Source organism: Bacillus rossius, chromosome 12 (assembly GCF_032445375.1).
Source record: "Bacillus rossius redtenbacheri isolate Brsri chromosome 12, Brsri_v3, whole genome shotgun sequence".
Taxonomy (NCBI): Eukaryota; Metazoa; Arthropoda; class Insecta; order Phasmatodea; family Bacillidae; genus Bacillus; species Bacillus rossius.
This window is the reverse complement of record NC_086339.1, coordinates 34114814-34129939: the sequence shown is the minus strand read 5'-3', so window position 1 is coordinate 34129939 and position 15126 is coordinate 34114814. Positions and strand designations below refer to the sequence as shown.

The 15126-nt window shown below is 40.5% G+C and overlaps 1 protein-coding gene across 1 annotated transcript in view; it reads left to right on the top strand.

Annotated features, from left to right (window-relative positions):
- The window catches only part of LOC134537327 (kinesin-like protein Klp61F), a 105221-nt gene that overhangs the window by 20482 nt on the left and 69613 nt on the right, over positions 1-15126 (top strand). Inside the window, exons 16-17 of the mRNA XM_063377644.1 lie at positions 3373-3565; positions 7619-7801. Of these exons, the coding sequence (XP_063233714.1) occupies positions 3373-3565; positions 7619-7801 (376 nt within the window). The remainder of the gene's footprint in view (positions 1-3372; positions 3566-7618; positions 7802-15126) is intronic.

Here is a 15126-nt window from a genome sequence, read left to right as displayed (position 1 = left end):
CTTTCCTGTTACTGAAAAATGTTGTTAGGATTTGTCTAAAGGTTATGGTAAAAAAAACTTCAAGACAAGTTCCCTGAAGTACAAACTTACCAAGGGAATTTCCTGCTTATGTTCGTCTGTGGCTTTAAATTCGGGTGTGAGGAAACAGTGTGTGAAGTACAGTTTAGAATGTTGTCTTCTAAACAGGTGGCTATCAGGACAAGAAGCTGATAACATTGAGCGATCATATGAGTGTATATGTTCCTCGCAAGATTCTGAAGCACTGTTCTCGTCTTTTTCTTGAGAAGATGGGCGCCTTGATCACTTGTGGATGCTCATTATTAAGGCACATACTGAGCCATAAATTGTCATAGTCTCCTGGCTCAACTTTAGGCTTAGTATAATTCAAATAAATATTTTAAGTATTTTTTCTGTAGCCTGTTACAGCCTATCAAAATTTTATCCCAGTATTGTACTCTCCTACTTAATTTTGTCTCCGGCCGTTTCATCCACGGGCTCCCACACCACTCAAGTCCTGATTAAGCATCGTCTCATGTCTCCCCGCTCCTCGGCACGTATGCGAGTGAAATTTCGCTCCCCTTCAGTGCTCTGGGCACGTCCTGCCACATGCTATCTGTGCTTCCGTCAGCCCTCCTAGGCACACCCGTAGCTCAAGCTACAGTTGACCGAAGCAACTTTGGTCAGGTTCGCCGGCACAGGTTACAGTCGGTCCCGACACGCCTCGGGAGTCCTGTAGGCGGCCTTTCCCACTACGCAGCACTACCCCCCTTTCTCTTTTCCCCTCTATCCATTCCAGATCCTTCCATATGGACAAACTCCCTCCCTCCCTCCTGGGGTCTCTATAACAGACCCCAGGGCGGCGAATGGACAGCTTGCTCCATCTCCCGACGGCACTGCGAACTAAATTACCTTCTCTTAGACGTCGGAGCGATCTCTCTAGCGGCCGTGACCATACTTAATCCTAAGTTCCTTTCCTCCCCGATAGAGCTCGCACCAAGAGGGCTCCATATGGTACTACCTTTCGCTAGACACCCCCCCCCCCCCCCCCCCCCCCCCCCCCTCGGGATACCTTGTGTACCAACACAGAGTCAGTTCCTGTTGTCCCCAACAGAGCGCTCTGCTTTGCACTTCTGAGGCCCCTTTAAGTTAGTCAATGAGCCCTCTTCATATCTTTTTTTTTTTGGAGGGCGGAGCAAGTACTCCGCCGGGGTTATTCTAGCCAATCAGAGGCCACTTCTCCTACTCCCTAAGACTCCGGGCATCTCGCTCGAACTTAACTTCATGTCACCCGGAAGAGCGGGCGATTCTTCCTTCGGCGGTCACCGCGATAGCATCTCGTGCCGGAGCTGCATTGCCCGCGCCGTTTACGTATTCACCGCCGCAATCTATTTAAGAGATGTGATCTCTCAAGTTCGGGAGTGTTCCCTAACATTTTTTTTTATTCTTCTGGTTGGCTTTTGCCATTAGTAGCCAAGTAGTAATTTCGCATTATGTTTCGCGATGGTTCATCGCGATTACTCGCGCCGCCTCCCTTCGGGGAGTGACTTCACTTAACTTCACTTCACTTCAACCCCAGATCGGTAAGTGGTAAAGTCAACGTCCTGTTTGACAATTGTTGCCTCCCCGTTATCCTTTTGCCCTATTTTAAATAGTTTACTATTCTTGACCACTGGATTCCCTTTTGGTTCCAGTGGGGTTCAAGACTTGAGTCAAGAAATGTTTCAAGACTCGAGTGAAGTTATAACTATCAATTGTATTAATGTTAAAACTATTATGGTTATTTTCATAGTCTCATTTATGAAATGTATCATAAAATTGTAACTAATGACTTCAAATGGCCCGGGCCCCCTTTAAAATAATTAATTATTGATTCCAATAATGGTAATTTTGTAATTTCAAAGAATATCAAAATTATATAATGCAGATCTTAACTAACAATAAAAAGGGTAAATTTTAAGCAAACATATTTGTTTTTCACTTCAAATGCGATCCTCCTTCCTAGTTCCCTTTGTGAGAACTAACTAATATTTTTGGTTGCTCCCTTGTGTCCTCTGAGTATACAGTTGTTACTGTTTCGCCCACTTGATGCAGCTTCCAGTATTTTCAAAACCATAGATAAAGTTTCTTTAACTACACAAGGGGCACAATACAGTAGCTGCCAAAACAGGCCTTCTAAAGTTTGTGAGGATAATGTTGGTACTTTCCCATGGAAATGCATCATTGGAAAGAGGATTTTTAGTGAATTCTAATCTGCTGACTGAAAACTTGCAGGAAAAAACACTGATTGCACAAAGACAAGTGTACGACTTTTGTTCAACATTCTGGAGGTGTAGAGCATGTTGATATCACCAAGTCCATGTTACAGTATGTAAGAAATGCTAATTGTAGACATAAGGAAGCCCTGCAAACAAAACAAAAATAAAAGGAAGCTACAGACAAGAGAAGGCAGAAAAAAGAATATTTGAAGAGGAGATCATGGCATTGCAGTTGAAGAAGCCTCGAATGTGGGATTTGGCTCGTTCTGAAGCAAGTGCAATAGACGCAAAAGTTGAGTTACTGCAAAATTGATGGGAGCTTCCTTCTACTAATGTTTTTGCAAAAGTAAGTGTGTGAAATATTTGTAGCAGCATGTTTTATTTGCCATCAATTGAGTCACTTTGGCCACATCTGGAAGGTTTTTTATTTACTAATTTAAGTGAGTTTAAATACTTTGAAACCCGTCAATGTACTGTTATGCAGTTTTTTCATTTTCGTGGAATGTCGTAATTGTGTTAAAGAAACCCTGGAAAAATTCAGTTTTAGACCTGGAAAACCTGGAAAAATCAGGGAATTTAATTTACTAGATCTGGTAGACACCCTGTGTGTTTCTTCCCAAAATTGGTGTATTATTTATTGAACACGAAATTAAAATATTTCTTACTACTTATTTCATCAAGATACTCTCATTTTGATTTACACATGATGCACTAAAAGCATAAAACTGGTGTGTATTTACAGTTGCTACTTTTTTTTTTAAAAAAAAAAACCCTTAGCTGCAAAATTTTTTATTTTGGATTTTTCCTGAAATGATGTTGCATGTGTTAAGAGTTTTGCCCCAATGTGAGATGTTTCCAAAACAAGTTTTAATAAGTTCTTGAATTTATGGAATCAAAGTAATATTGATAGTATTAGAAGTTTTAATTTAAAATATTAAAATTCTTACCTCTTCTCTGGTATTTTTGGTCATCTCGTGCTAATAATAGCGAGGTCTACTTTATGCTGTTGTAGTCACTGTTGGCTGAAAGGAGAAAAATAATGTTTGGTTTAAGCTACCATGAGCCAGCACAGCTGTGAACGCAATCAGGGATGAGGTTGGAAGGTGTTGTGTTGCAGGGAGTCCAAGCTGACCCGACTGCTGCGCGACGCGCTCTGCGGCCGGTCCAGGGCTTCCATCATCGGCTGCATCTCCCCCGCGGCCCCACACCTGGACGACACCATCGGCACCTTGGAGTACGTGCACCGCGCCAGGAGCATCACCGTCCGGCCGGAGCTCAACCCCAAGGTCACCAAGCAGTCTCTCATTAAGGTGAGCGTCTTCACTTGCGCTCTTCAAGCACACGTTTCCCCTGTGAAATTATTTTTAATCTTTGTGTGGCATAATTAGTCGTGCACTTTTCGCATTTGTGATTAACCAAAAAAAAAAAAAAAATTCGCTAATTACAAGTGTTGTAACCTTCATTTATAAAGAAAAGCAATCTGCATTAATATTGTGATGTCATAACTGCTAGCTAGTGTTCATTAGGCCTGTTAACTTAATTAGGCTTTTAAAAGAATTATGATCTCAGGATTAAATGTTAATTAAAGGAATTAACAAAATTTGAAAACAAAAAATCCCAAGTGATTAATTAAGCAGTTTTTTTTTATTACCTCTTAGGGTGACCAACTGATATTGAAAATCGGGAAACCTTGAATTAGCCACGAATTTTTTGGTGCTGGGAAATCAGTAAGAAACTCGTGAATTTATGAAACCCATCAGGAATTTTGTCTATTCTAACATATTTAAGAGGCCGTGTCAGTAAATGTTTATTTCCAATATTCTGCTCTAGAAGTTCTCTCTTTTAACAGTGAGATTTAGTGGCTTTTTCAACCGAAGGAACTGTAGCCGCAGCGCGTGATAAAGCTACTATACCCTTATCACAGGATTAGTGGGAAGGTTGAAAGCTCGAGTTTACTCGACGAAAAATGTATCTGGTTCCTCGACAATCTGAGAGGATGACAATCTGACCGGCGGCTCACTAGGAAATTGCAGATGCAGGGATTCAGAATCAAGAAACCTCACTTTAACAAATGTAGTATGAGTCGTATCTAAAACTAAAACTAAAAATTTTAATACTTTAAACGTATCGGAATACAATTAATCTTCAAACATGTGGTAATTATTCTTTATCTGGATGTAATAGTCCGTGAAAAATAATGTTAGTTGACATTAAAAAGTATACGAAATTCATCATGTAACGTTTTAAAAGGATAATAACATAAATGCATATGCTTAGATATTGCATATGCATCACACACAATCTAAATACAATCTCACTTAAGTCAGACTACCTAATTTTTTACAATGCACCATCATACAGTTTAACAGAGGTAGGTGAACCTCTTATCGACGTTGTTTCAAAGAATTTAAATTTACAAATATTACTATTTATCTTAATACGATATGTGGCCTACCTTTATGAATACGAACATACTAAAACACTAACAAAACTTAATTTTATACATTGCTGTAGCATATTAGAAGACGAAATAACTCACAAGACTAACATTAAGAGGGCTGCATTACAAATTTACTTTACAGAGAAGAAAATATCCTTTCAGGATATTTCATTACCTCATTGATTACATAATACTGCCGTTGATGTGATCGTAGATATAAAGTATTTAAAAAATATATTCCATTATGTTTATGTAAATATTTTGAAAACGTTATTGCTTAAAGATGCTCATTATTTAAATAATAACGAATCTTTTACTTTTATGTACTGAACAAACAAAATACTTATAAGTTAATAAGAATAAGCTTAGTTGAGTAACATCTTCAATTTGTATTGAATTCAATGTACATATCGAAAATCATGTATAATGAATGCAACAGATTGAATTCAATAAATATTTGATCTTGTGAAACGGCCATAATATTGATGTAGATTAGGGACCGGAAAAATTCGCGGTTTCGACGGCCTTCAGAATAGACTGCACATTCCCTTGTACACTCGGGCAAATAACGGCAGTTCATTTGCTGCTGACTTGTTAGTCGTCTCAGCTTGTTTGTCTGTGATTCGATCCTTCTTTGGTTGGTGTTTTATAATTGGTTGAGATTCGTCCAGATGAACAGTAAGCCAATAGCAAAATCATCTAAAAGGTATATGTATTTGACTTCTAGCCTATCGCCGAATGAATCCGCGAATTTTTCCGGTCTCTATTAATTATAGATGCTCACATGCATCGTGAGAGTCCGTATAAAGCCTATTACAATTCTATAAGTATACATTAAAATGCTTTTAAAATATACATGTGTAATATAATTAAAACTTGTTTAAGTAAGATCATCACAAAAAAAATTAAAATCCTTCAACAGTAAGTGATGTTTTATAAGATTTTAACAAAACACATCTTACAATAAGAGAATACTAATCATACCACATAATTCAACACAAAATATACATTCCAGTAGGCGCTACGTAAAAACAACTTCTATTTTTATGCTGATTACTCTGCATTGTTTTATATATATATCATTATTTCTAACTTTTAATATTATCTACACATTAACTGAAATTACTTATTTACAGAGTCTTAGCTAATGTTGGTCTGTACCACATACAGTTCGTACGATATCTCTACGCAAAACACATACAGTTCATTATTAGTAATATCAATTATATTTCATGAACATAATGAAATTAGTATAGGCCCTAGGTTGTTCACTGTTAATTGAGTACTTCTGAAGTATTTTCATTGTGAGTTAACATACATACCAAATGCCATTCTTCCAGTAAAGTTACAAAGAAGACAACAAGATAATATAAATATGTATGTAGTACCATATTTTAAACTCCTATTAAATGAATAATAACTCAATCTCTATTCTGGACTATTAAGTAATAATTTTTATTACTGTTATTTATAACTTAAATAAAATGACAACTAACAAATTAGTAAAAAATAGAATTACGTGCGATATAGTGTGACATTTGTACTTGGACGGCAAACGAATATAATAAAATGTCTATGACAATGTTAACTTTACTCATTATTATGGAAAGAAACAAAATGGGCAGATAAGCATATTCTACGCTGACATTTAAAAATGCTCAATTCAAAATGAACATTCCCTAGCAAGAAAATTTATTTTATATCACCACAAAAAATCAAACTGCGGCGTCATTTTCCCGATGACAAACAAAAAAGTTGTATGGTCGCGAATAATACATTCGTATAGCGTCACATCAGCGGAATATTCCCTTGGCATAAATGTGTGAAGTCTGTGGCACTTATGGAGAAGTAAACCTTCGCTCGAACACAAAAACAAATGAACGAACAGCTTTTTTTTTTTTTTTTTTTTTTTTGATAAGATGTGCAATCGGAGACCCCTGGGGTGGTTGAAGAGTGTCAGGTCCGTCGCCAGACCAGATAGTAAAAGCTCAGGGGCTGAGGATAGAAAAGGCATATCTCCAAATTATTAAGTATAAATGTTGTCATGTAATTGTTAAAGACTTGATTACACCCAGGTTTATAAACCCATCATGATCATGAAGACACTGATCGGAAGGTAATGTGCAATACATTTCAATGGCGTTTTCAGTTTTTGCTAAATAATTATAAATATAAGCAAAATTTCAATGTATCTGGACAAATCAAAATATTGATAATATTATTTTCATCACAGAAATAATATATGATATGATAACTAAATTTGAAAAAAGCGGTTATGTTAAATGTATTGTATACTTTCAGTAGGCAAAATTTCCGGCCCCTACCTCTTATAGACTTTGAGAAAAACTGCCTTTTAAAATAACATTGATATAGATAGGAGCGCAAATTTGTGACACGGCCTCTTAAAAGAGCTTGGTGGAAGATAGTGATGTGTCGGTTCTACTTTCTTCCTGGTTCTCTGCTGAACCCTCATTAAAATTAATTTTTTTGCTGTTACACTATTTACAACATGTAGAAGATATGTTTTCATTATTGTTGAAGATAATGTAAGTTTGTAGCTCTTATTTTTTGTTCACTGAAATGTGTCTCAATATTTATATTATTTATTGTGCTAGTCCTCACAATGGCTTACCTGAATCAAGTTATTATTTAAATCCAGCAGTTGAAGTCATAGTGTAAATCGTAGTGTGTAACTTGGACTAGCCAAAAATGGTGCACAACTGGTGTTTTCTGCTATCAAAAAGCTGCATGACTAACCCTCTACCCTTTACACACGTCTTGTCTCTGCCAGTGACGTTAAGGTCCGCACAAGTTCTTTTGATCTGGTCACTTTAAAGTTGTTGGTTTAGCCAAATGAGATTATGCTAATGATATTTTGGCATTATTCCTGTCTGCCCCCAACAATCTATATCTGTGGTTTCAGATGTATGCTGAGGAGATAGAGCGCCTGAAACGTGACCTTGAGGCATGCCGCACGAGGCAGGGAGTGTACCTCGTCAATGAAGACTACTCGCAAATGATTTCCGATACAGATAGGCTGAACCGAGAGATTTCTGAAAAGCTGGCATCGATCCGGGCCTTCACTGATCAGATCCACGAGAAGCAGGTGTGTTCTGTACAAGTTTACTCTGATTGCACTTTTGAGGTGGTAGCTATGCTAACTATAGGCACCAGGCATTTTCACTAGTGTTCTGTCTAGAGACGTACGAGACTGTAAAATCCATATAAAACGAAACAATTAATAACGATTCACTCGCGAACAACTCGATTGGCAGCAAGCGTGCACAATAGCACAACTTACCGCCATGATGGTTCAACAACAACTGTTGCTTCGTTGCCGGAAGCTGCAGGGCTACCTGCCTTGGCAGGCAGCCAACTTGAAAAACTTGGTGCTGCTAGCAAGCAGCGGGGGAAGTTCAAAATTCAAATGTTTCAAACACTATACACTAAATTGCACACAAAGTCCAAACAACTAGTGTGATTTTTATTAGCGGTGCATGAGTACTCGAAATGTTGAGTCAAGTTTAAAGTACTTGACTCTAGCCTAATTTTATAGCATAAATTTGAGTGGTTTACTGTTGGGTAGGGCTGTGCAAATATCAGTTTTTTAGTTTGAATCAAATATGAATACGAATATCAGATTAATTGCAAGTATGAACACTGTGTACTGCAACATGTTTGTTTTGACAGTTTAATTATTTATTATTATTTACGATTTATTTTATTTTTGTTTGCTCTATGTATAATATCATTTATTTTCAGAAACGGCAATATTTGGTTATGTATGTCTATGGAAAAGTGATTCTTTGGATTTTTACCGGACTATTTGAACGAGGTATTGTTGATACCCCTCTAAGGACTAATGGACTTGAAAACTGTAAACGGTAAAATTAACGCCGTAATTTTATTATGTAAATTATTAATTTTAATATTTATGTATTTGAATTTTAAGTGAAATTTTGTTATCCGCGCAATTGTTGCGTTCGGAGTTTACGTTTTCGGTAAGAAATTAGGTAACTGAAACGGTCCTTTTGGCCAATCACGGGCCACCATTTAAAAGTGAGTCTTACTGGTTATTTTGAGGAAACTAGTAAGAAAGAGAGTTCTACAATGGCCAGCTGAATGAGCGGCAACTTCGTGACGTCGGCGAATTTAAATCCTGAAAATTAGCTATCTAGCATCAGGCATCCCGGATAGTGGATGATAATTATGAACCATTAGGGAGTTCAGAACATTTAAATAGGATTTATCTAAAAAGATAAATATCATAGGAGTGATTAACGTGAGTAATAAAAGTGCCCAGATTTTTTGTGCCCTAATCTTATGCACGAATCACGAAACTCCCGTTTTTACGTCACATCGTCGCCGAAACTTATTATAAACATTGATTTCATGAATTAAATTGACTTTATAGAGGATTTAAATAATACTTGGACATAAATTTTACGAATTTACACATTAATTAACAGACTCAGTGGTCCTATAGATGAGAGGCTCTGAGCTCTGCCGATGATTTTGAACCTATCTAGCCGAGGTAAATTGATTTAAGTTCCCTAAAAAAAAAACATTAATTAAAAACTGTGTAGTGTCAACGAACCCGAATTAAGACTTTTGAAAATATTTAAATGTGCGCAACATAACTCCTGGTAATTGAACTTTTATTGAATTACTATGATGTCACCGTTAAGTTAGGTTGTTGTTTTGGATATGAATAATAATTAAATATATTAATAAGATTGAAATCTTTTAAATCGTTTTTACATTGGAAATAAAATAATTCTATATTTATTATTCACAGTGTTGTGTTGTGTTATTTGTAATTCCACCTACTCCAGTGTGTATTTATGTATGTTCCATATCAATCAAATAACACCTAACTGTGACTTACCTTATGTCAACATTACCAGTGAAGAGTCACACAATTTAAGAAATCTAATTTATTACACAGTTTTATTCAGCCCAACGTTTAAGTGTGTGTGTGGAGCCTACTAAGCAGCACGAAAGTAGCTCTACATATTTAATTGGCTACCCTAGCGGGGCCTAAACAACTAAGAAAGTTCCCCCACATATCTATTTGGCACTCCAAGTGGGGCCTATACATATATCAACATAGCAAGTGTGTGCGTGAGGGAAAAGAGCTGCACATATTTATTTGGAGCCCATACGGTGGGGCCGATTTTGAGGTTAAGGGACACCTCAACAATTTTTTTGTGTAAATTCTGTACCATCCGAGTACTGTGTGCAAGTGCACTATTTGTGTAACGCATTATTTTTTTCAATTACTTCCTTGCACACCACTATGGCCGACGAACAAAACAAATACTTTCTTAGAGAAAGATCACGAAGTGTAGGGGAGGAGTATGCTACTGCACAAACCTCAAGCAGTGAGTCGAATCCTTCATCATCTGCAGGGAATTCGCCTGTAGTCACCTGTGAGGAAAGGTTAGGGCGGCTCACATCTCCCCTAATCATGGAGCAGGAAAACATAAATGACACTGTCCTACACACAATTGCACCCCAGGATAGCACTCCTACTCCACCACCAGTGACACTAGAGTCACTGATGCAGATCTTGCTGCAGACAAATGCTCAGATGAAGCAGAACGACTCTAAATTGGAAAAAAACAACACCGTTCTCACTGAAAAACTAGAGCAAAACAACACTGCTCTCACTGAAAAACTAGAGCAAAATAACATCAATCTCACGGCTGAGTTGAGGGCTGGATTGGAACAGACCAATGCTGCCATGGAACAGAACAATGCCAGCCTAAGGAATCTCGAGCACAGCATCGAGGTTAGACTCTTGCAACAACATGAGGAGATTCAGCAGATAGCCGAACAGGTCTCCCAATACAACAGCAGGGTAGATGGGTTGGAATCCCACGTCACGTCCCTGAGGAACATGATGGCCAACGAGCATCGAGGACAGGCCAACGCCAGGGAAGAGGTGCGTGAGCACATCCAGCACCTGGAGAGTAGGCTTGGTGACATTGAGGTGGCCACAGCTACGCTGAGGGACAGGTTTGAAAATCTATCTGTCCAACCGAGCCCTACAGCTGCATCAGCTGGTAGTATAGGCCAGGCCCAGGCAAGCGAGTGCCATGGACCTACTGTTCCAACACTGCCCACCACAAGCAAGCAACAGGGCGGCACCGAGTGCTACACTGAGCACCTGCCCCAGGAACCGTCACGTGTCACCCCCATCACTCATCGGCCAAGTAGCAGGACGTTTGTAAACACGTCGAGTATGGACCCTGCTACTCTGATCCACCACCCGGCCAAGCATTGGGCAGAGGCCATGCCCACGTTTTCAGGAAGGGTTACCGAGAACCCTATACGGTTCTTGAAGCGCTTTGAGGAATATGCGGCCACGTTCAATCTCAGCGAGGCTGAGGTACTAAAATGCCTCAACAGTGCGTTGAAAGGGCAGGCTTTCTACTGGTGGGAAATGCTGAGTGCAACCACCAGTAGCTACAATCACTTCCAGGCCATGTTCCGCCAGCAGTATTGGAGTCTGTGCATTCAGAGCAATCTGCGTGCCCAGCTCCATACTGAGAGGTATGACCCCAGGAAGGGCACAACGCTGGAAGCCCACCTCTCAACAATGTTTGAGAAAACTAGATACCTCGACTTGCCCATGACGGACGAGGAGTTCGTAGCGGCAATACTCACTCAGTTGCCGCTGCGCTACCAAAAGCAGTTGTCCGGCCTGACGTACCGAGACGTCACAGAGTTCAGAGAGAGGCTCCTGAACTACGACAAGCTGGAGAAAATGGACAGGACGCCAGCACCCAAGGAGGACCACGAGAGGGTACCCCAGCAGAACCGCCAGCCACCCCTGAATAACTATTGGCAAAACAGGGACAACAAGCCAAGGGACAACCGTCAGGCAGCTGTCCACACTATGACGTGGCAACCCAAGGGCAGAGAGCAAAGCTCATATGGCCGGTACGCTATGAGCCAACGCAAAGGCCCCTACAACAAGAGGAAGACCTGGTGGTCAAATACGAGGAACTATCATAGCGACGAAGAGATGTACCAGCGCAAGAGGAAGGACGACCGCAACGACAACCGCCGCCGCTCCTACTCGCCTGAAGTACGGCCTCCCAGGGAGTCCCGTGACCGACGCCCAAGATCCTCGTCTGAAGACGAGAGAGAGTACGCGAGGAAGTACCGCAAGACGGAGGAACCTCGATACCAGGGCCGGCACGAAGAAACCCGAATGCCACCCCACCATTATTCCCCCCAGACGACAGAGAATCATGGCGGCCAAGCCCATAATAGCCAGTTCTCTGGAAACAAGCAACGCTACCAGAACGCGACATTTCCACCACCATTCCAGGCGCAGCATCCAGGACATCAAGCTGCATACTACCAGAGAGGGGAAGTGAACCCGGTAGCAGCCGAGTTCAAGGCTGCAGTGTCCAGCGTCGCAGGACCCAGTAATTGGAACCACAACGAACAACAACAACGTGTTCCAGGTGGACGTGCCAACCAGGGCACGTTAAACTAGAACGGGTTTCAGTTGGATCGCCCCGAACAGAAACCCACTATTCAGGCTCAGGGGTACATAACGACAAAACTCCAATTTACAGCTGCATCAGCTACGATAAATTTATATGCACTGTTATGCTAAGAGAAAGTGAAAGGGACTTTCTCTATAATGAAAATGATGAAAATAGGGTTCATCAAGTTTGTACAGTTTGTCCACATGTGACATTAAAAATTGAAGAATGCAACGTGGATGCATTAATTGACAGTGGCGCTGAAGTCACGTGTATCAGTGAGGAGTTGGTGAACTACCTCGAGCATCAGGGCATCATACTACCCAAGATACCAGTACCAGCACTCAAGATAATTGGAGTGACATCAAGGGCAAGCCCTATTGTAAACAGACAGGTACTGATAACAGTACACGGCCTAGGCAGACCAAAAGACATGACTGCACTAGTTGTGAAAGGCCTAGCCAAACCGCTAATAATAGGCACCGACTTTCTATCACAATTTGGTGTAGTGATAGATTTTAAACTATGTAAAATTCATTCAAATGACTGTGAAACTCCAGTCACACTCACAGGCAAGTGGCATGTGAGGGAAAGTTTTGTGGGAATATTGTACAGTGAACCTATGCACAGGCACATATACAATGCACAAGCAAGTGAGCAACTTCAGGCATCACTTGAAGACATAAGACAGTCACTACAGGAGGTGAAGAGTGTATCACCCAGTCAGCTGCAACAACTGTTTGGTGTACTGGCCAATTTTCAGTCAGTATTTTCTGACAAGCCAGGCAGAAACAGATTCTACCAAGCGAAAATTAAAATAAATGAGGAGGCACCGTACCACCGCAAATGCTATCCCATTCCGGTGAAGTACGTTCAGGAAGCCACAGCCTACCTACAACTTATGATTGATTGGAATGTAATCAGGAGAGAAGCAAGCCCCTATGCTAACCCCATAGTTTGTGTGAGTAAACGAGACGGGACAGTAAGACTGTGTCTCGATGCTAGGGAGCTCAACAAAATTACAGTCAAGGACAGGGAAAGTCCTATACAAACGGCAGAAATTTTAAGATTGTATCAAGGTGTGAAGTATCTCACAACCATGGATCTGTCGTCAGGCTATTGGCAGATACCATTAGAGCCTAATTCCTGCCAATATACATCATTTCTGTTCAGGAATCAGCAGTATGTATTTACAGTTATGCCGTTTGGACTGTGTAACGCAGTGGCTGACTTTACGAGATGTCTAGACGCAACCTTAGGACCCGAGTGTCAGGGATTTGCAAGGGCGTATGTCGATGACATATTAATAACATCATCAAATTTTGAAGAGCACATGCAGCATGTTGCCACTGTACTGCACAAATTGCAAGAGGCAGGCATGACTGTGAAAATTAGAAAATCTGTTTTCTGCAGAGAGGAATTACCCTTTTTAGGACACATCCTCACACCTGAAGGCATTAAGACAGCCCCAGACAAGCTGCAGAACATCCAAGAGTTTCCTACACCGAGGAACGTGAAACAGCTAAGAGCGTTTCTTGGAATAATTGGGTTTTACAGGATATACTCCAACCAAGTTGCACAGTGTGCAGTTCCGCTGTTCAGCCTATTGAAGAAAGGTCAGGCATGGATGTGGAGTGAAGAGCACGAGCAAGCCTTCATCAGCTTGAAAAACTTGTTCCTGACTGAACACGTCATCTACCATCCAACCCAAGGGAAGGAATTTCTGTTATACACAGATGCCTCTGACACAGCCCTAGGATGTAAGCTTGCACAGGAGGAAAATGGAATTGAAAAGACTGTAGCAATGGCTAGTCGTACTCTCAACCAAGCCGAGAGAAATTACACTGTTACAGAGCGAGAGGCTCTGGCCATCATATGGGCACTCCAGAAGTACAGGGATCTGCTACTTGGAGAAACAGTGAAATTGTTAACAGATCACCAGGCGTTAACATGCCTTAAGGCAGGCAAGTTATTTGGTAGCCGCCTTACGAGATGGTTTTTGCTACTGCAGGAATATGATATTCATATACATCATATCAAGGGATCTGCCAACACCACTGCAGATTACCTAAGTCGCCTGCATGAACTGCAAGAAAGTTCACCATCTACATCAAAACGACAGAAGGAATTTTTAGTGGCACCAGTATCCACAGAAATATTTAAAACCAACCCTAAACTCCGAGATATCCTGAAGGATATAAAATGTAAACAACAGGCAGATGAGTACTGCAAAAACACCATCAACCAGCTGCAGAAGCAGTCAGCTGATAATAAAATTCACCAACATTTCTGTTTGTCAGCAGAAAATGTTTTGTTTGCCCAGTCAAGGAAGAGAGGCATTTTCGAAGATCACTGGAAACCAGTGATACCAGCTGATTTGAGGCAACCAATCACCTGGGAACTACATGTAGCCTTGGGACATGTAGGGAGCAAGAAGCTCATTGAAGCATTAAAGAGGCAAGTGTATTGGCCTAACATGTCACGCTATGTAAGTAAGGTCACAAGTGCCTGTGACCTATGTCAGAAGGTGAAACCACCTGGACAACACCTGCATGGAGAATTGCAGCCAATCATTCCAACAGCACCATTGGAATTATTATCAGTTGATTTATTTGGCCCCCTACCACAGTCAAAGGGAGGTGTTAAGTATGTTTTTGTGATGCAAGATGTTTTCACAAAATTCACCAAATTATATGCAATTGTGAACCCAACTGCAAAAGCAGTTATGCAAAAATTAAAAACTTTCGTTGAAGAAATTGGTTTACCTAAAGTGGTATTGTCAGACAGAGGTACCCAGTTTACCAGTGATTTGTGGCAAACAGGAGTCAGGAAATTAGGTGCAATACCTACAACCATCAGTGTACGGCATCCACAAAGTAACCCTGTGGAAAGACTCATGAAGTCAATAGGGAGTCTTTTACGTACG